This window comes from Mustela putorius, unplaced genomic scaffold (assembly GCF_011764305.1).
Source record: "Mustela putorius furo isolate JIRA1106 unplaced genomic scaffold, ASM1176430v1.1 tig00000281_pilon_pilon_pilon, whole genome shotgun sequence".
Lineage (NCBI taxonomy): Eukaryota > Metazoa > Chordata > Mammalia > Carnivora > Mustelidae > Mustela > Mustela putorius.
The window spans coordinates 27,635,662-27,656,735 of record NW_025421343.1 but is presented as its reverse complement, the minus strand read 5'-3'; the positions used below and the strand labels follow the sequence as shown (position 1 = coordinate 27,656,735).

Here is a 21,074-nt window from a genome sequence, read left to right as displayed (position 1 = left end):
ATGGCCTGGAGCTCAGAAAAGAGAAATTTGGTTGGAAACATAAATTTGGGAGGCATAAGAATTTAGATGGAAAATAAAGACAGGAATAGTTAAGATCTCACAAGGGAGAGAATGCTAAATGAGGAACCCAGCATATAAAATTTAGGAAAACTATGAAGCAATACAAGAGATTAAAGGAAATAAAGAGTTTGTAGTGTTCACAGAAGCCAAGTGGAGTAGACAGGAGTGGTCAGCTATGTCACACATTGTTGAGAGATCAAGATGAGAGCTGTAATGTGTTCTTTGACTTTTGTCATGTGATGTCTTTAGCAAGAGTTCATCTAGCAGAGTGGTTACAAATAAAAGCCCAAATACATCGGGCTATGAACAGAAACTTCATTCTGAAGTTGACTTTATAGGAGAGGACTGAGGTCCATAGGTCCAAGGGGTGATGGGGTCAGGCAAGACTTTTTCTCCTACAGTAGTGAGAAGTGAGGGTGTAAATGCTGAGGAGATGGAACCAGTAGGATGGGAGGTGTCGGGCAGAGAGTGGATAATTATGCAAGGTTTCTGACGGAATGGACACAAATAAGGGCACAAGTAAGAGAATGTCTCTCCTAGTGCAACATGAAGAAAAGAGGAGAGGATGAGTATAGGTAGAGGTGGGTTTTTGGATTTGGTGGCTGGAAGTTGGGGAAGCTATCATCTGAAGACTTTTGCTTCTTAATCAAGTAAAAGGGAAGATAAGTTTTATGAGTGAGGGAGCAAAGAAGAGGGCCAGAAGTTTGAGGAGAGTAGATGCGGGAGATTGAATTAACTGGAGAAATAGAAGATTCTATGGTAGTTCTGAGGGTTTAGCAGAGGGTATTGACCCTTTTTTGGATCCATTGTGTGATTCATGATGGTAGAAGTTTTCACCTTGTAAAATTTTTCTCCAGCATGTATAACCAACCATTGAGCGGCCAGATACTTTGAAACATTCATAGTTGGACTTTGGCCAATGAGATTCAAGTAAATGATAGCAGGATGAAAGAAATAAGGATTTTAACAAGATGTTGCTAAAATAGTAATGCATCATGAGGTCTCATTTGGATAAAAGAGGAGGGAAAAGACAGTAGGAGCCTGATATATAGAGAGAAAGAAATCCTGTAGATGTAACCATGAGAAGATATCACCCAGATAAAGGGAGGAGAAGGTTATTCAGGATGAGGTAAAGGAACTGAAAGGCCAGCATATTAGATGTTAGATCTGATGTGGTATATTTAACTTATGCAACAGGATTTTCTCTTGCTTCACCATAGACCAGGGGGAACTGAACCAGTCCTAGACCATCAAAAGAATCTGAGTATGCTGTAGGGCAGAAACCAGATGCACATAAAATGCATACAGGAAATATCCATAAAAAAAAATAGTTGATGAATACTTTACATCTGATTGTATTCTGCAGCAAGAAATGTGGCATCCTGCCAAAAAGCATGGCCTAATGCCTAACCTCTGAGGGCACTGGTGACATCTCTTGAGTAAGGTGGCTCTACATGAGCAAGCTGTTTCATGATACAGCTTAGGTAACTGACAAACGTGATGAAAACACACACACACACTCTTTAGGTTATCTGGTTCCTCCATTTTTTTTTCTCCTTAAATATAATTATACCATGGAGGTTGACCTTCTGAGATGGAACACATTTAAGAGGATCTGGTAAAGTAAATAATGTGAATTTCGTTACCTCAGTGGAGGTTATCAATAAACCATAGTCTACACAATGAGCTTCCTGTGTATTAACGTTAGAAAATGCCTCAAAACTCATTTCCTTAGCAGAATACCAAGAGTTTTATTACACAGCATGTTGGAGCCCTTTCCTGAACCCTCTCCAAAAGGCTAAGTAGTTAGATTACAGGTAGCTGGTTGGAAGGAGAGGGCATGGCAGGATAGAGATGAGAAAAGGGGCCACTCAAGGGGTTGTCTTATTTTCACATTGCTGAAAGCCCCCATGCAGTCTCTCTTACCAGATCTTTCGACAGTGAAAAATAGTCCACAATGGGTTCATCCAAATTAGTGAAATCAGTTCAGATTCTTATAAATTTCATTTTCATTTTTGCTCAATCATTGCTATCAGAAATGGCAATATTACGTGATACCATGTATAATACCTAACACAAACGAAATGATTTTTTTTTCAGCGAATGTATTGAGAGGTGTGTTTCACCATAGTAATCTTTAAATGATATAAAAGTATTAAAATTTGATTTTAGATGTTAGAACATTCCAAATGTATCTTTGAAAGAAAAACAACCACTCTGAATTATTATTATTATTTTTTAGAAAGAATTGTGTGTGCTTGTGTGTGCACATGTATGAGTGGGGTGGGGGAGGGGCAGAGGAAGAGATAGAGACTCTTTTTTTTTTTTAACTTTTATTTATTTATTTGACAGACAGAGATCACAAGTAGGCAGAGAGGCAGGCAGAGAGGAGGAAGCAGGCTCCCTGCCGAGCAGAGAACCCATGCTGGGGTTGATCCCAGGACTCTGGGATCATGACCTGAGCCCAAGGCAGAGGCTTTAACCCATGAGCCACTGAGGCGCCCCTAGAGAGAGACTTTTAAGGTCAACTCATGCCCGTTGACCCTGAGATCATGACCTGAACCGAAATCAAGAGTCACACATTTAATGGACCGAGTCTCCCAGGTGCCCCAGCAACTGCTTTTTATACCATGTGACCACAGTTACATGTTCTCTTGTCCTGACAGAAGTATTCTGCACATAGGCGCTTATGTCATCTAGGATAATTGTAGGAAATGTCAGTGAGAGAAAGACTTGAGCTGAATGTTCACATCATCACTGTGGGAGCAGGCGTGTCTGGTTGTCGGGGATGTGTATACAGTGGGCACAGCAGGAGATAGCAAGGTGACATACGGTGTAAAATAACAGGCATTTTTACAGGAAGATGGAGCTCTACTGTAGGAGCAAGCAACACAGTGTTCCTGAGGTTTGTGGACTCTAAGAAAAACAAGCTTCTTTGGAAAACAGTTCACCATAATCTTAAATAGTTGAATATATGCATATGCTGTGACCCAGAAACTTCACTTCTAAGTAAACACCTGACAAATACATACTCATGTGTGCCAAAATACATGTGCAGGAATGTTCACTGCTGAGTTATTCATCATAGCCAAAACACAGAGCTGACCTAAATATCTACCGGTCAGCAGTGGGTAGGGTGATGTCATTATTCAGCAGAATACTACACAGCAATGAAAATGAACAGTAAAGTCTAATCACATGGGTGAATCTCACAGACAACTTGCTGAGAAGAAGCTAGACACAGAAGAGAGCGCACAACATGCTTCCATTTATATAAAGTTCAAGAACAGGCTAAATGAAACTATAATGATGGATGTCACTATAGACTGTGATCATCCCCGAGAAGCTAAGAAGGGTCATGAGGAAGCTACATATTTTTATCAAATTTAATATGTTTGATTCTTTATTTTGTGGCTTTTACCAAAAAGTGTCAAGGGAAAGTTTTCAAGTAAATATGTCTTTATTTTCCCTGTTTTATAGTGATTCTACGACACCATCAATTATAATTTGCATCTCTAATATTAGAGATGTTAGAATGGAAAAAATATGCATCAGAATCATTAAAATGGAGTTTTTGAAAAGACTTGGTAAACTAAAGGGATTTTTCCCCCCCTTTGGTTCTGCCAGTCAATATTCGTTGAGTGTATTTTCTTAGCTAAAATTCCTTTTTTTTTTTTTTCAGATTAAAAAATTTTTTTCTTTTTTTTAAAAAATAGATTCTATGCCCAACATGGGGTTTATTTTATTTTTTTTATAAAGATTTTTATTTATTTATTTGACAGAGAGAAATCACAAGTAGATGGAGAGGCAGGCAGAGAGAGAGAGAGAGGGAAGCAGGCTCTCCGCTGAGCAGAGAGCCCGATGCGGGACTCGATCCCAGGACTCTGAGATCATGACCTGAGCCGAAGGCAGCGGCTTAACCCACTGAGCCACCCAGGCGCCCCCAACATGGGGTTTAAACTCACAACCCCCAAATCAAGAGTTCCATGCTGTGTGGACTGAGCCAGCCAGGCACCCCTCTTAGCCACAGTTCTATTCACTTGCAACTAAATTAAATTTTTATGGTGTTCTGCTTTATATATATTTGGTCATTTGTTTCTTACCACAATTATTTAGGATAAAGCTGATACATAAAAACACATAAGTTTTTATGGGTACAGTGGAGACAGTATCAGCTCTATCCTAAATAATTGTGGTAAGAATAAAGAAACTAAGAAACTAAGTGACTTGTTCTTCCCCTCTCATATGACCATGCTTAAGATTTCTAAGTATAGGATATTTGAAAGTTCCAGAATGTCTCCATTTTAAGGAGATGAAGTGAATAAAACATTTTATTGAAAAAAACTGTCAGGTTTTATTCCCTCAGTTATATATATATATATATATATATATATATATATATATATATATATATATACATACACACACATACACACAAATACATATATACATACTTATATATACTTATATATTATATAAATATTAATACTTGGTATAAATTTCACAGGGTATAAATCTTATGCAAATATATCTTGAATTACAAATGCTATATTGGTAGCATAAAAATATGCTAGTCAGCATTGTGAAGAAGTGGTATATTCCATATATTTGTTCCCTCCTCTACTATTTCTGGATGACTTTTTTTTCAAGATTTTATTTATTTATTTGACAGAGAGAGAAGTCACAGATAGGCAGAGAGGTGGCAGAGAAAGGGGGAAGCAGGCTCCCTGCTGAACAGAGAGCCTGATGCTTTGTGGGTCTCAATCCCAGAACCCTGAGATCATGACCTGAGCCGAAGGCAGAGGCTTAATCCACTGAGCCATCCAGGTGCCCCTCTGGATGAAACTTTTTCCTAAAATATATTACTTATCTTGCTTAAAAAGCGAGTGCATGGAACATAATTTAATATTTTCTTGATGAGTCAGATTTATAGCAATAATGATAATAACTAATACCATGTCTCAATCACTGTTGTAGGGAAAATACTTGCATTAACTTTATTTTATTTTCACTATATTCCTGCAAAGAATCATTCTCCACGTTTGCATATGGGCAAACAAGGCACAGAGAGATTAAGTAAGTTGTCTAAGGTCACACAGGAGTCAGTGACAACCAAGATTCAAATCCAGTCTAGTAACCAGAGCCTGGGCTCTTACTCATTATGTTGTGCTGTGTCTTTACTTTACTTCATGTATTAAGGTGTACTACATTGACTCTTTCAGGAACTTTAGAGATGAAAAACAGGGCCTATTTTAGAATTCTTTCCAGATGTTTATGTTTGCTTGATTTTTTTTTTTAAAGATTTTATTTATTTATTTGTCAGAGAGAGCACAAGCAAAGGGAGAGGCAAGAAGAGTAGGTAGGCAGAGAGAGAAGCAGGCTCCCCACTGAGCAGGGATCCTGATGCGGGGCTCAATCCCAGGACTCTGGGATCATGACTTGAGCCGAAGGCAGGTGCTTAACCGACTGAGCCACCCAGGCATCCCTGTTTTTTTTATTTTAATAAATACCCTTCTTAGCCTTCAATTCTTACTCTGTGCTCTGCCTCCCAACTTTTCATTGACTATATATAATCTCCATGCACTTAAAAAATTTAGATGATATTTAGTAGAACCATTTGTAAAATAAGATGTGCAAGAGATTCTTCTGGATTTTCATGGAAGTATATAGTGACATATATATATATATATATATAATATAAAGTATATATCTTTAGTGACCAGGTCTTGGGACAGTCATTTTGGCCACTAAAATATTCCTTGTCTACTTTAGTGGTATTATTTTTTCAAAAGTCGATTATTTGGCTATATATTTAACAACTGCTGCTGTTACATGAAGAGTCTCTTCACAAGTAAGGTGTGAATACATATTCACTAGGCAGATGAGATTGCATTTTTTAAAGAAACTTGTCTAATATGTTATGGTTTCCAGGTTCACTTGTGTAGCTCCCATTTGCTACTTCGCCGAGCAGCTGTGGCTTGTCTCCGGCAGCTGGCACAAAGGGAAGCAGCTGAAGTGTGTGAATATGCCATGAGCCTAGCAAAAAATGCAGGTGACAAGGAGAGCCCTGGTACTCGTAAGTTACTTAATCAGTCAGTATTCCACATTTCAAATGAGTATTACTCTTTAAATAACATTTTTGCTTTCAAGTATGGTTAGTCTTCTTATTCTTTCAAGTTAAATAAAACCATTATCACTTTAAAAATTCCAGTATTGTTTTCTTGGTACTTTTACACTTTTACCTTTTTTAAGGTTTGGAGCTAAAAAGGAAAAAAGTGTAAATAGCATTTAGTGTCAAGGTACTCATGCCATTCCTTCTGGATGATTTAGCTATATAATGGATAACAAACTCTAAGGATATTCCTTTGTATCACAAGTAGATTTCTGGAAAGAGAAGTGATCTATTTTGGGGGTACCTGAAAGCTTCCAGTCTCTCATACTAGTTGACCCTTTGTGATGTAACTTTTCCTCAAGAAGAGAAAGCTAGGGTAACCAATAAAACAAATGTCAGTAGGTGTTTGGGTACAAAAGGTAGATCTTTGCTTGCTTCCATTCTTTCTGCTTTGGTGGGGGAGTGGGGTTAAGTATAGCTTGAATTTCATAGCCAGCCTTTTGGTCTCTAGGGATAGTTTGCTTGAGAGCTTTTTCAGAGCTTAACTAACAGGTATTTCCCCTATTGTGAGAGAAAATTTTTACTTGTAAGAGCTTTCTAATGCAGAGAAGTTGCTTGGGTACTAAGAAGCAAGATAATAAAATAACTTCAATTTTAGGATAATATATGAGCTCTATTAACAAATATACTGTATTGCATAATATGAAAGAAGTTACTTATACAGTAAACAGTATTGCTTTTTTTCTTTTTAAAGATTTTATTTATTTATTTGACAGAGAGAGAGATCACAAAGTAGGCAGGGGCGGGGAGTGGGGAGCAGGCTCCCCGCTGAGCAGAAAGCCTGATGTGGGACTGGATCCCAAGACCCTGAGATCATGACCTGAGCCAAAGGCAGCGGCTCAACCCACTGAGCCACCCAGACACCCCAACAGTATTGCTTTTAAGAGAGAAAACATAGCACCAAAAATAATTATAGAATTCTCCTGAATACATAGAAAATTTAAAAACTTATACACATCAGTCACCAAAATCAAAATTGAAAGACAAAACTAAGAGGGGAAGTATATGCAAATATTTTTTAATTTATTTAATTTATTGAAGTGTGCATATTTACATTTTAATGTTTTTAAAGCTTAATGTGTTGAGGGTTTTAAGACCACCCGAGGTTTGATGATGTACTTGGAGGACTTAGCATATAGTCATGCTTATGGTTATGATTTACTATAGCAACTGGACACAAAGCAAAATATGTAGAGGGAAAAGGCACTTGGCGTGAAGTCTGGAGCAAACCAGGTATAGATTTCCAAGAGCTCACCTGCCGGGAAGTCACACAGAAGCTGCTTGAGTCCCGACAACATATATGAAATGTCTATCACGAAAGCTTGTCAGGGGCTTGGTGCCCAAGATTTCTCTTGGGCGCTGGTTGATTAGGCATGGTCTGTCAAGCATATTCCAAAAGTCCAGACTTTCAAAGGCAAGCAGGTATTCAGCATAAACCATACCATTTGTACAGTTTTAGGCATAGTGAGCCACTTTGACCAGGAAATGGTGGGAACCGTCCTGAAACCCACTTCGCTGGGAGGCTAGCTGAAGGCTAATATGAATTTCAGGCATCTCAAGCATCCTATGTTAACTCTCTTCTCCATCTATGGAAAAATCATGAGAACATAAAAAACACGTTTTATCAAAAAAGAAATATCAACTTATGAAATATTTTCAACCTCTAGTGATTAAATAAGTATAAGTCAATACAATCATAAGATAGAATTTTTCTTCTATAAAACTGACCAAATTAAAAATAATGGTTATAACCATCCCTGAGAGAGATATGAATAAAAGAGAATGTCTTATACTACTGGTAGAAAGAAATGTAAAGTCGTACAAATTTTCTGGATTTTTCAGTGTTTTTTGTCAGCTTACCCTTTGACCTCATGATTCCCCTTTTAGGAATTTTTCCTCAATGATCAAGCAGTGTTCTCTCTCTCTCTCTCTCTCTCTCTTTTTAAGAGAGGGAGAGAGAAGCTGAGTGCGGCAGAGGGAGAGGGAGAGAGAAAATCTTAAGCAGGCTCCTTGCCCAGCGCAGAGCCCGACATGGCTCTCAATCTCATGACCCTGAGATCACATCAAGAGTGGGGTGCTTAACTGGCACCCTCAGTGTTTTCTTAATTCAGTGGTTTGTTGTATAGCTATGAAAATTCATGTTGTAGAAGAGTAATCCCTGATATGGAATGTACTACCAGGGCCTAAGTAAAAAATAGGCCTCTGTGCCTAACTTCTTGATAATGTTCTCTTTCCTTGGAACTGAACCTTTTGACTTTTCCTACTATCTGAGTTCCTCTCACTGTGGCTATTTTCTGCAAACTTCCCCTTATTTTGTCTTTGGAGTGACTCAACTAAAAGAGCTGCTTTCAGTCTACACGCCTTTGTCTCACTCTCTTCAAGGTTCAAAGGGCTTCCGTCTTTGGAGCCTCAGTATTCCTTCTTAAGGTTGTACAATTTACACTGTTTCTAAGAAGGAAAAGATTTTCAGATAAAACAGGACCTTTAACTACTATTTTGTAACAGTATGACTTTTTTAATTGAAGTGTAATTGACATACAGTGTTTTATTAGTGTCAGCTGTACAATATAGTGATTCTACCGTTCTGTACTTGATGCAGTGCTCATTGTGACAGATGTAGTCACCGTCTGTCGTCATATGTTCTTACGGTACTACTGACTATTCCCCATGCTGTACTTTTCAACCCTGTGATGTACCTTACAGCTTGAGGTTTGTGCCTCTTAATCCCTTCCACCTATTTTATCTATCTCTCCACTCAGTATGACTTTTTGATCGAATATTTCTTAGAAAATATTTTCCCAGTTTTTAAATGATCTTTTAGGATACAATCCATTTATAACTTGTGTTCCAGCTTTATAGATTTTTAAAAACCTAAACTATAAGACTAAATTCCAATTTGTTCTTCCAACAAAATAGCAATAATTATTTTTTAGTCCATTAAATTAAATCTACTTAGAAATATGTCTCTTTCCCACACTTAATTTTTTTTTGGAATGAAATATATATTTATGAGCATTCCCTGGAGATTTGTTTAAAATACTGCAGAATAATCAGTCTTAAGGATCTGAGTTTTTTACCCATATTGTCAGATTAAATTCTAAACCTAAGGATATATATAAACTGGAGAACATAAATTCTATGTGTAGCTAGTTTGTTTTGTTGTAATAGTGAATTTACATGTAAGTCTTGATCTTTATTGCCTACAGTACACAACAAAACCCTATACAAATTCATTTGTAAAATTTGCTTTTCAGATGTCAATCCTTTTGCACCTGGAGTCAGTTCTCGAAGTGATATCCACTGCCGGCACCAAGGGGTTAATATAACAGAAACTGGTCTTGAGGGACTTCTTTTTGGAATGCTAGACCGGGAGACAGACAGAAAATTATGTTCTGATATTCATGATACTTTGGGGCATATGCTTTCATCACTGGCTGTAGAAAAACTTTCGCATTGGCTAATGCTTTGTAAAGATGTCCTGGCAGCTTCTAGTGGTATGTATTTAATATATAAAATATGTTCTTAAAATAATGACTCCTTTACCTCTGGTATATATCTGTATATGTACCTGTACATGTATGTATCTGTATATGAAAAAAGAAATATATACAGATATATATATATACGTATTTGAGCTTACATTAAAAAATGCTAATAAATTTTAATCTATAAATCCCTGTATAAATGTTGAAGGTTAAATTATATTATAGACTAATGAGCTTTCTTTGATTTGTAGGAAATAACTAAATTCAAACTAAATTTTCATGTATAAAAACTCAGGTTACTCTGTATTCAACATAGTATTTAAAACTAGTGAAATAAGTAAAAACACTTTTATGTTATCCTTTCTTTGCTTTCTGATTGACGTAAAAAAGACCTGCCAGTTCTGCTGTTTCCAAAGGAGTGAGAATTTAGTCCTTTTTATTAGAAATCTTGTAACATTAATGCAAGTTTTAAAGTATCATTTTGCTCTACATGAGGTTGTCATAATGTGCCTTGTTTGTGTTATAGATATGAGCACTGCCACTCTCGTAAGTAGTGGAAAAGATGAGGAATCTGAGAAGAAAGATGAGATGGATGATGATACCATGTTCACCACACTAGGTGAAGAAGATAAATCAAAGCCCTTTGTGGCCCCTCGCTGGGCCACTCGGGTGTTCGCTGCAGACTGCCTGTGCCGAATCATCAATTTGTGTGAGAATGCAGACCAGGCCCACTTTGACCTTGCCATGGCACGTTCTGCTAAACTACGAAACCCTACAAGTAAATTTAAAATCAGTACTTCTTTTCCCCAGAGTATTTTTTTAGGTTTGTAATATAGGTTTGCTGCTATGGAACATGGTTTAGACTCTGCCTTTCATTTCTTACAAGTTTCTTTTACCTTTTTTTCTGTCGCCTAAGCTTACTACCTATCTTCTGACTTATATTTAGAAGATAAGTTGAAGAAAATGGTCCAAAGGTGTACTCCTTCATAAGGTAGATGTATCTTAATCATGTGCCCTAAAGATAACAATGGTAGTAATTTACACATCCTTTGTACTTTGTCCTAGTTTAGCATTTAAGTATAAAAGAGATGGCAGAATGTTAAGGTACATAGGTAAAGGTTATGTAGTCCAGCTATGGAGAATATCAGAACTCGTGCATGCCATCATTTAATTCAACTCAAACTCTCAGATTTCAGAAATGCTGCTAGGTATTTTTGAAAAGCTGAAAACTTACTGAAACTCGACACTGTTTTTTATCTTTTGTAAGCTTTTTATATCCCTTAATTTTCTGGATCAGATGTTACAGGGAGTTTACAAAGAGATCGTCAGATCCAATATCCTCATTGTACAGATGAGGAGACCCAGAGAAGCCGAGAGCGGTGCAAGAGTAACAGACTCTCTGTCTTGTATTTGTGGTCTCTTCATCACCCTGTCATTTTTTTTAACATATGTAAAAACAAATTGTGCATACTAATAGTATTGAAATCTATACATTAAAACTCCTTTTAGTTTACTTGATTACAAATGCCTTTTAGTTTACTGAAACTCAAAGTTGGATTAAAAAACAAACAAAAAGGGGCACCTGAATGGCTCAGTGGGTTAAAGCCTCTGTCTTCGCCTCAGGTCATGATCTCAAGGTCCTGGGATCGAGCCCCGCATCGGGCTCTCTGCTCAGCAGGGAGCCTGCTTCCCCTCCCTTTTCTATCTGCCTGCCTCTCTGCCTACTTGTGATCTCTCTCTGTCAAATAAATAAATAAAATCTTAAAAAAAACAAACAAAAAGTAAAACAGTGGTACTCCACATATAAAATGTGAGTCTGAATGTACAATTGTCAGCAAAGCACAATATATCACGAACACAGTTTCCTTATTCATGCCATTGTTTATGAAATATTTACCAAACCCTGTTCTTTGCTACACATTGGGGATGCAAAGAAGAAAAAATATAGCCCGTATTTTTGAAGAATTTCTAGTCTAAAAGACAGAAAGACTTTCTTTTAAACAATTATATGTCCAAATACTATTATGACAGAGTGTTTTGGAGGCCTAAACAAGTAGTATGCATTTTCTGAAGAACCAAGGAAGATCTCACAGAAAAGGTGATTTTGAAACTGGATTTTAAAGGCAGACAAAAGATTTTCCAGGTAGAAGAAGCTGGTTGTATTTGTTTTCTATTGCTGCTCTAACAAATGAAGACAAATTCAGTGGCTTAAAACAATACACATTTTTTATCTTATTGTTCTTATAGGTCAGAAAATCCAACATGAGTCTCACTGGGCTAAAATCAAGGTATCAGCAGGGCTGCATTCCTTTCTAGAGGCTTTCCAGTCTTTTCTTCTTGTCTTCTTTGGCTGCCTGCATTCCTCGGTGGTGGCCCCCTCTCTCTGTCTCTTGGAGGTGGCCCCCTCAAAGCCAACACTGACTTGTCTCAGTGATCCTTCTGTAGCTGTCACAGGGCTGTGAGCACAGCCAGGAGCAGTACTCTGCTTTTCAGGATGCTGTGATTAGATTGGGCCCACTGTTAAATTTGGGATAATCTCCATTTCAGAGCCCATAACCTTAATCACAACTACAAACCCCCTTTTGCTATGTAAGTTAACATATTCACAGATTGTAGGGATTAGGGTAGAGACACATTTGAGCACCAGTGTTCTGGTGGTTTATTACAAGCAAGGAAAGTAAGATAATTTGCTTGCTTTAGATTTTATTTATTTGTTTGTTTATTTTAGAGAGAAAGAGAGTGTGTGTGTGTGTGCATGCACACCAGCAGGAATGAGGGAAGGGAGAGAGTGAGAGGGAGGGAGAATCTCAGGCAGACTCTGTGCTGAAGATGGGGCCCACCATGGGGCTCGATCTTATGGCCCTGAGATCATGACCTGAGCTGAAATCAAGAGTTGTACTAATTAAAATTAACCAACTGAGGCACCAGGCACCCCAAAAGTGAAGAGAATTTGTAGAGGCATGGAAGTATAAGTAAGCATGTGACATTTGTGACATTTAGGGAGTAGAGCAGATCTTTAGGTTGGCTTTCCTTTCTTTGTATTTAATACTTTTTCTCTCATTATTTGTATCTTGCCTACATGAGAAGAGATCCTCACAAATTTTTCCTTTATATCATTGATAATGTTTTACTGTTTTCTGCCCCCATACTGGATCTTGTCTTCTTTTGTTTTTAGTTTTCTTTTAATTTTTGTCCTTTTTCTATTTTCATTACATCATATCCTTTTTTTTTTTTAAAGATTTTATTTATTTATTTGACAGAGAGAGAGATCATAAGTTGGCAGAGAGGCAGGCAGAGGGAGAGGGGGAAGCAGGCTCCCCGCTGAGCAGAGAGCCCGATGCGGGACTTGATCCCAGGACCCTGAGAGCATGACCTGAGCCGAAACAGAAGCTTAACCCACTGAGCCACCCAGGCGCCCCAGATCATACCCTTTTGACTACTTATGATTTTTTGTTCTTATTCCATAGCAGCCATGATTTTTTGCATTCTATTGAAGTGCCAGGTGATTTTATATATTTTATTCTGATTTTTATAGAAAATTATTTTTGAGATTAGCACTTTCTGAATCTTCAGAATCTTTATTTTGCCTGTGTGTGTTTTCTTCATAGGCTTATTTGTTCATATATCCTTGAAAGAGGAGAGCATTCTCCATACTTGAAATTTGCTCAAAGTGTGTGTGTGTGTAGGGGGGTGTGGATTGTCCATATTCTTGGTCTTTGTTTACTTCACATTGGTAGCTGGATAGTAAGCTGATATAACAGCTTTCCAACCTAGATTCCAGTATCTGACAGGCTTTGTTCTGCTTGGCTGAAACAGGATCCTTTCTACTTCCCATTGCCTGCTATTCTGGACAATCATGTCAACATGTATTTTTCAAAGTTGTAGACCAAATAAATGTGCTATCCAGGCTCTTCCTGTATCATCCTTACCTCCCTTTGTATCCACTGAACTTTAGTTGTATGGAACTACTGCTCCCAGAATGTAATCAACCTCTAACAGCCCCCCAGTTCTCTCCCCATTTTAGAGTTTCTGCCTCAAGCCCCTTCCCACTCCCCTGCTTTAGAAGTTCATCTCCTTGGACTTGGAAAAAAGATATCTTGACTTTAGAAAAGTCAGAGAAAGAGATTTGTGTAGAGAAGCAAAATACTTTCAGTAATAATTGCCTAGTTTTTGGTTGGTAGATTGGTATCTTTCTAGACCTTTTTAATTAGGAGGAGTAGTGGGTGTTTTTATTTACTTTTGGGTTGGCATAATATGAATAAGCTCACATTAGTCCAGTTCCATCTGCCTTGGAAATTTCCTCCCAACTTCTGGCAGTTCATTATGCCTATTTTTTTTTTTTTTTAAGATTTTATTTATTGGGCTCCTGGGTGGCTCAGTCTTTAAGCATCTGCCTTCGGCTCAGGTCATGATCCCAGGATCCTGGGATTGAGGCTCATATCGGGCCCCTTGCTTGGCGGGAAGCCTGCTTCTCCCTCTCCTACTCCTCCTGCTTGTGTTCCCTCTCTCCCTGTGTCTTTCTCTGTCAAATAAGTAAATCTTTTTTTAAAAAGTTTTTTGTGGACCTCAGTCCCAGGACCCTGGGATCATGACCCGAGCTGAAGGCAGATGCTTAACAACTGAGCCATCCAGGAACCCCCATTATACCTAATTTTTATTGATGATGTGGTTTTGCCTCCCTTAGATGAGGAAGTATTGGGATCTTCCAGCCGAATTTTTAAGTCTCTTCTTTGTTCTTCTTCTCCAAACCAGTAGATATTCTTTTTTAACTTTAAGATTCTAAAATTGGAATTTTAGTTAAGCACATGAAAGACTTAGAAGATACTTGTCTTATAACCTTCACAATAGCAATAGTCACAAAAACCTGTTTAAATAGGAACTGTTTGGGTATCCAGCTAAGCTACAGATTGCCACTGCTTCAAAAAGATTTTGGGAGTCTTGCAGCCTCCTCAAGAATCTGAGAGTGCTTGAGCTTGATCATTTTTTTAATAACTTCAGTTGCTAGGTCTTTAAGGTCACCAGTATTTTCTTCTTCAGTATCTAATCACTAATAATCTTACCCAGTACATTTTTCATTTCAGGTATTTTATTTTTTTATTTCTACAAGTCTTATTTGTGACTTTATTTATACAAGTTTTATTTATGATTCTCCCTGTCTTTTACTTCTCTCTTAAACATGCTAAGGTTTTTGTTTTCTGTCTTGAATATAAGCATTGTATTTATGATAATTCTTCTAGACTTCCTGTCTGCTAATTTCATCACCTTTTCATTTCTGGATCTGTTTCTGTTCACTAAGCTTGTTTTTTTTTTTCCTTGTTGCAAGTTGTATTTTCCTACTTCTTTGCATTCCTGATAGTTTTTATTACATACCAGATTTGCAAATTTTATAGTAGTAGTGCTGGATTTTGTTTTATTCCTTTAAATAGTGTTGGACTTCGTTCTGGGATGTAGTTATATTACTTGGTATCTTTTGAATCCTTTTGAGACTTGCTTTTAAGTTTTGTTTTGGCAGATCTGGAGTAGCCTTTACTCTAAAAGGAGGACGACTTCCCTTTTCTGCATCTTATCTGTATAAAAGTCTTTTCTAGTAGAAGTTGGGAAACTACTTCCTACAGTCCAAATCCAGACCGTAGCCTGTTTTTTTTTTTTTAAAGATTTTATTTATTTATTTGTAAGAGAGAGAGTGAGAGCGAGCACAGGCAGACAGAGTGGAAGGCAGAGTCAGAGGGAGAAGCAGGCTCCCTGCGGAGCAAGGAGCCTGATGTGGGACTCGATCCCAGGACGCTGGGATCATGACCTGAGCCGAAGGCAGCTGCTTAACCAACTGAGCCACCCAGGCGTCCCCCGTAGCCTGTTTTTTAAAATAAACTTTTATTGGAACACGGCATACTCATTTAAATACATGTGATCTATGACTATGCTCATTCTACAAAAGAAGAGTTGAGTAGCTGTGATAGAAATTATGTGGCTGGCAAAACCAAAAGTATTTACCATCTAGTTCTTTACAGGAACAATCCGCCAGCCCTATTCTAAAAGATTACAAACTCCTTTTGGGAAATCCAGTAATGTCATCTGTATTACTATATTGTGTAAAGATTCACCAATATTCTTGAGAAATTATGATACACGAGTCTTACTGGAAGTGTATCTTCTTTATTTTAAAACATAGTGGAATTGTGGAACATAAGTGCTTTTTAAAAATAAAATATATTTTATTTATTAGAGAGAGAGAGAGCGAGAGTATACAAGGAGGGGTAGCAGCAAGCAGAGGGAGAGAGAGAAGCAGGTGTGGGGCTCGATCCCAGGACCCTGAGATCATGGCCTGAGCGGAAGGCAGATACTTAACTGACTCAGCCACCCAAGCATCCCAAACACAAGTGCTTTTTTAAAGAAGTTTATTTCATTTCATATTTTTGTGTTGTAATACTTATTTTTGGAGTTTTCCTTTTTGCCTTCTATTTCTATTTTTAGATGACCTGTTGGTACTTCATCTCTCTGACCTGATTCGCATGGCATTCATGGCTGCAACCGATCATAGTAACCAGCTGCGGATGGCTGGGCTCCAAGCACTTGAGGACATTATCAAGAAGTTTGCATCTGTGCCTGAGCCAGAATTTCCAGGCCATGTGATTCTGGAGCAATATCAAGCTAACGTGAGATACTCTGTTTTATTTTGCTTTGTTTTAAGAGATACTCTGTTTATTTAAAACTTAAAATTGTTCCTTTAAGGGAGTGAAGATTCCCTGGAGAAATGTATTTGGAACTTCAGCTGCATATCTTTATTCCCATCGTCTGTAACATAGTTGAATCCCACAGTTGAAGAAACAGTAGTATAAAACTTGTCACTATTTTCGAGTTCTGATAGTGTATTGGTGATAAAACCAAAATAGAATCGCAGCCTAGCTTTTCAGTCTTGTGTTTAGATGTTTAGCCATGCCATTTAAAAGATAAAAGGACATTCAAAGCGTGTTGTGGATTTGCTGACATTACTTTTATATGTTAAGACTTGATAAGCATTTTTAAAAATACAAAGGACAGCTTTGTAATGCTGAAGGATAACTTCTAATAACAGCAGTTAAAAATACTACTGAAAGAATTACTTACCTTCAAAAAATATTTTATTTTATTCTGAACAGAGATACTTGTTTCCCCTGAAATTTATAACTTTATTTGTGTTCTTGAACTGAGGCACAATAGATTTAATCCTCATAATGATGGGTTATGTGAAGACAAACTTAAGTTAGCAAGGAAAGAAGATACATATGTGTGTGTATTATATATTCTATATATATATAAAATATATATTATACATACATAACATATATGTATAATGTATATTATATATAAATGTTATATATAATATATTTTAATATAAATATCATACATATATTTATATATATATATTTTTTTTTACTGTAGTTATACCAGAACCTTAGTTTCAGATACACAACACCTCATCTAAAAGCTATACTCAAGCATACACAAAATTAAAAAGGGTGAATAGTGTATGCTCCATTGTTTTTCCATCATAAGTACAGGTGAGGAAGTTATAGCTTCTAGCCCAGCTGCCTAAGGAACACCCATATACAATTATTTACTCCTAAATACCCAACCTGTAAGAATGAAGGTTTGTTGTTTTGTTTTGACTTTTTATTTAGGAATAGTTCTTTACTTCAGAAAAATTGAAAGAATAATTATTTAAATCTGTAGCTTTACCCTTGAATATTACAGTCTGTATTTCCAAAGAAAAAGGACATGTCTCATATAACCACAGGGCAGTTACCAACTTCAGGAAATTCAGCATTGATGTATTACTTCTATATAGTCTGTCATATTCCAGTTTTATCAGTCAACCCAGTGATCTCTTTTATAGTATATTCTCTTTCTTCTTCAGTACAGGGTCCAGCACCAGCTGTGTGATTAGTTGATGACTATACTGCCAATACTGCAATTAGCCGCCATGTGTTTTTAGTCATGGAGACGAACACTTGATTCATTTCTAAACTGCTATTGATATATCTCAGTGACTGACTCTCTTGTGCAAAGAGAGAAGTCTCAGAGTAGGAGTTGACTATATCTAACTCCTTATTCAGTTCATTCATATTAAATCTGATATATTTAAGAATCTGTGACTGGGTTGGCTTATTAAAACTAAAGCTCACATTCCTTCACTTAATACTATGACAGTGGTACATAAACTAATATTCCTTGAGTATACTTTAAAAAAAAAAATTTAAGATTTTACTTATTTATTTGACAGAGAGAGAGAGAGCACACAAGCAGGGGTGTAGCCGGGAGAAGGAGAGGGAGAAGCAGTCTCCCTGCTGAGCAGGGAGCCTGATGCTCTCAGTCCCAGGACCCTGAGATCATGACCTGAGCTGAAGGCAGATGCTTAAGCAACTGAGCCACCTAGGCACCACCCCAAGCATCCTTCTTTTAAAGTTTTTTTTTTTTTTTTAATTTTATTTTATTTTTTCAGTGTTCCAAGATTCATTGTTTATGCACCACACCCAGTGCTCCATGCAATACGGGCCCTCCTTAATACCCACCACCAGGCCCTCCCAACGCCCCACCCTCCTCCCCTCCAAAACCCTCAGTTTTTTTTCTCAGAGTCCACAGTCTCTAATGGCTTGTCTCCCCCTCTGATTTCCCCAACTCACTTCTCCTTTTCCTTCACCCGATGTCCTGTGTGTGTGTGTGTGTGTTTAAGGTGAAATGGTCTCTGAGATCTTTCAGTGACTGTGAATTTTTAGTAATAGTTATTAAAGGAATTGATCCAGTTATATGAGATTCACTCATGAGGTAAATACTGTTAGAAATATATTCAGGAAAATATAGACGGAATTTTTTTTAAAAGGGTAGCAGTTTTCTGTTATGTCCAGGAACATGTGACTTTGTCAGAAAATCCTGTTTACTATTAAACAAAAACAAAAAAAAAGAAGATTAATTTCCTGTTTTGGTATAGCATTCATATAGATTTGATAATGATTATAACCTCCTGGGAAGCAAAAGAAAAATGGTATGTTTGAGTTTATTGTAACTGAAAAGAGAGATAAAGGGATACGTGATTAAAAGGAAAATCAAAAGATGTGTTTTCATCTCCAGAGACACAAGAGGCTTTATATTTACTACTTATCTTTAAAAATAAAATGCTCATATTCATTTTCTTAGGTGGGAGCTGCTCTAAGACCAGCCTTTTCACAAGATACCCCATCAGACATAATAGCAAAAGCTTGCCAGGTAAGAAGAAAAATAGAGTTTTCTATAGTTACCTTCTTTAAATTAAAAGATACCTTAGAATTTCACTCCCAAGAAAGAGAGAAAAGGTAAATATTTATTTCTATCTTGGAAATACAACAGTGACAGTTCCTTCTTCTATTCTGTATCAAATGATGACGTAGTAACTGTTAATTGCATCCCGTTTTTTTGTCATAGCTGAGGAAATGACTTTGGGATACATAGGTCTTTCATCAGCCAGAAGTGAATAATAGTATAAAAACCATAAGAGGGACTAAAAATAAAAATATGATTATAAAATAATTAAAGAATGCATATAAATGATGGTTGGGTAATAAAGGATTTTTTTTTTATCACAGTTTGTGAAAATTTCCAAGTTTCTGGAGAATTTCACAATATGGAAATTTCATTGCAAAATTAATCCCAGAGGATTATTCTCACATGATTATATTTTTAAAAAGTCACAAAATGTTCCTACACTTTTAATAAGTTCCTCTTTTTCATGCCTCATTCTGAAAATGGACTCATGCAGTAAGCTCTCATCTTTCAGGAAACCGGATTCTTTATCTGCTTTCCTAAGGATAGAAGAGAAGCAACTTTCTATTTCCCAGTTTTCTGGAGTACCGGGCTGTGGTCCATCATTATTGCTTAGAATCCATAATCAAGCTACGTGTGGCCTCTAGACAGAGAATGTTCTGCTATTTGCAATGATAAGCGGGAAGTTCTTACTTTGTTCTCTCTCTGGCTGAATGGATTTGCCTCTTCCTGCCATTGTTAAGATTTTTCTTTTCTTTTCTTTTCTTTTTCTTTTTAATAGGGGGTGATGGGATAGGGGCATTGGGAGAGGGAGAGAATCTTGAGCAGGTTCCACACTCAGCAAGGACCTAACACGGGGCTCAGTCTCACAACCCTGAGATCATGAGCTGAGCCGAGATCAAGAGTCAGGTGCTTAACTGACTGAGCCACTTGGGTGTCCCCCGTTGTTAAGATTTATTTCTCTGAAGTCTATGGTCCTAATGATGGCCTTCAGAGAAATCAACTCCTCTTACAAACAGCAGACCAGAAAGAAAAGAGGGAGTCTTGTTTAAGAAAGAATTCTGTGGATCATGATACAAATCTCAGAGTTAGAGCAGACCATTTGGTAATGAGATACTGATGCACAGACAATCAGAAATCATAGTCCTGTATAAATAAATGTCTTGTGATGATGTTTCAGAGCATAGTATTTAAGCAGAAAAAACTTATAAAGCTGTTCATAGAAAAGCAAAAGCTATCCAGATTTCATCTTGTGGATGAGTAGTATGAAAAAGTCCTGTTACTGAATTTGCCTTCAACTTCTTATTCTTTATGTAGCTCTAGCTTTTTTTTTTTTTAAATTATAAGATTTTCTTCTTTTCTGCTGGAAGGCTTAAGTTTTTGACCTCCTGTCCTGTTTCTGGGAGGAAAACTAGTTTTGAAACAGATGGAACAGTAGGTTGCAAGTTCCTTTTTCTTAAAGGAAAATGAGGAGTTGGCTTTGGACAGATCATGAAACATTGCAGCCCACCTTGTTTGCTAGAATAGATGTCGTGTTAAACCTGAAGCTGAATCAGAGTAATTTTGAAATATTAGAGGAAGACTCTGAAGTGCAACACAACTGGAGACAGGAATCAGTGCTTTAATAAAAGAAAAATACTTTAAATCAGCTTAGGAATCATAACCATAATATATATTTTAAATATCATATTTCAGGTTAAATTGGTTAAGCGTACATTCATGTAACACTCTTTTTTTTTTTAAAAAAAAAAGATTTTATTTATTTATTTCACAGAGAGAGATCACAAGTAGACAGAGAGGCAGAGAGGCAGGCAGAGAGAGAGAGAGGGAAGCAGGCTCCCTGCTGAGCAGAGAACCCAATGTGGGACTCGATCCCAGGACCCCGAGATCATGACCTGAGCCGAAGGCAGCGGCTTAACCCACTGAGCCACCCAGGCACCCCTTCACGTAACACTCTTGATGCAAGTCCAGGTCTTTTCTCTGAGTATGACTTTGCTGATTCAGTGCTGCTTTATCTTTTTTCATAAACCAAATTTATAATGCAGAACCTGCAGTTTCTAGTTTCATACTCTTTATCTTTTTAA

The 21,074-nt window shown here is 37.2% G+C and overlaps 1 protein-coding gene across 4 annotated transcripts in view; it reads left to right on the top strand.

The window, feature by feature from the left end:
- Positions 1–21,074, top strand: part of HEATR5B (HEAT repeat containing 5B) — a 105,422-nt gene that overhangs the window by 50,239 nt on the left and 34,109 nt on the right. For all 4 annotated transcript variants that reach the window (XM_004765438.3, XM_045079255.1, XM_004765439.3 and 1 more), the window contains 5 exons: positions 5,992–6,136; positions 9,487–9,726; positions 10,244–10,495; positions 16,189–16,370; positions 18,889–18,957. In XM_004765438.3, coding sequence (XP_004765495.1) covers positions 5,992–6,136; positions 9,487–9,726; positions 10,244–10,495; positions 16,189–16,370; positions 18,889–18,957 — 888 coding nt within the window. The remainder of the gene's footprint in view (positions 1–5,991; positions 6,137–9,486; positions 9,727–10,243; positions 10,496–16,188; positions 16,371–18,888; positions 18,958–21,074) is intronic.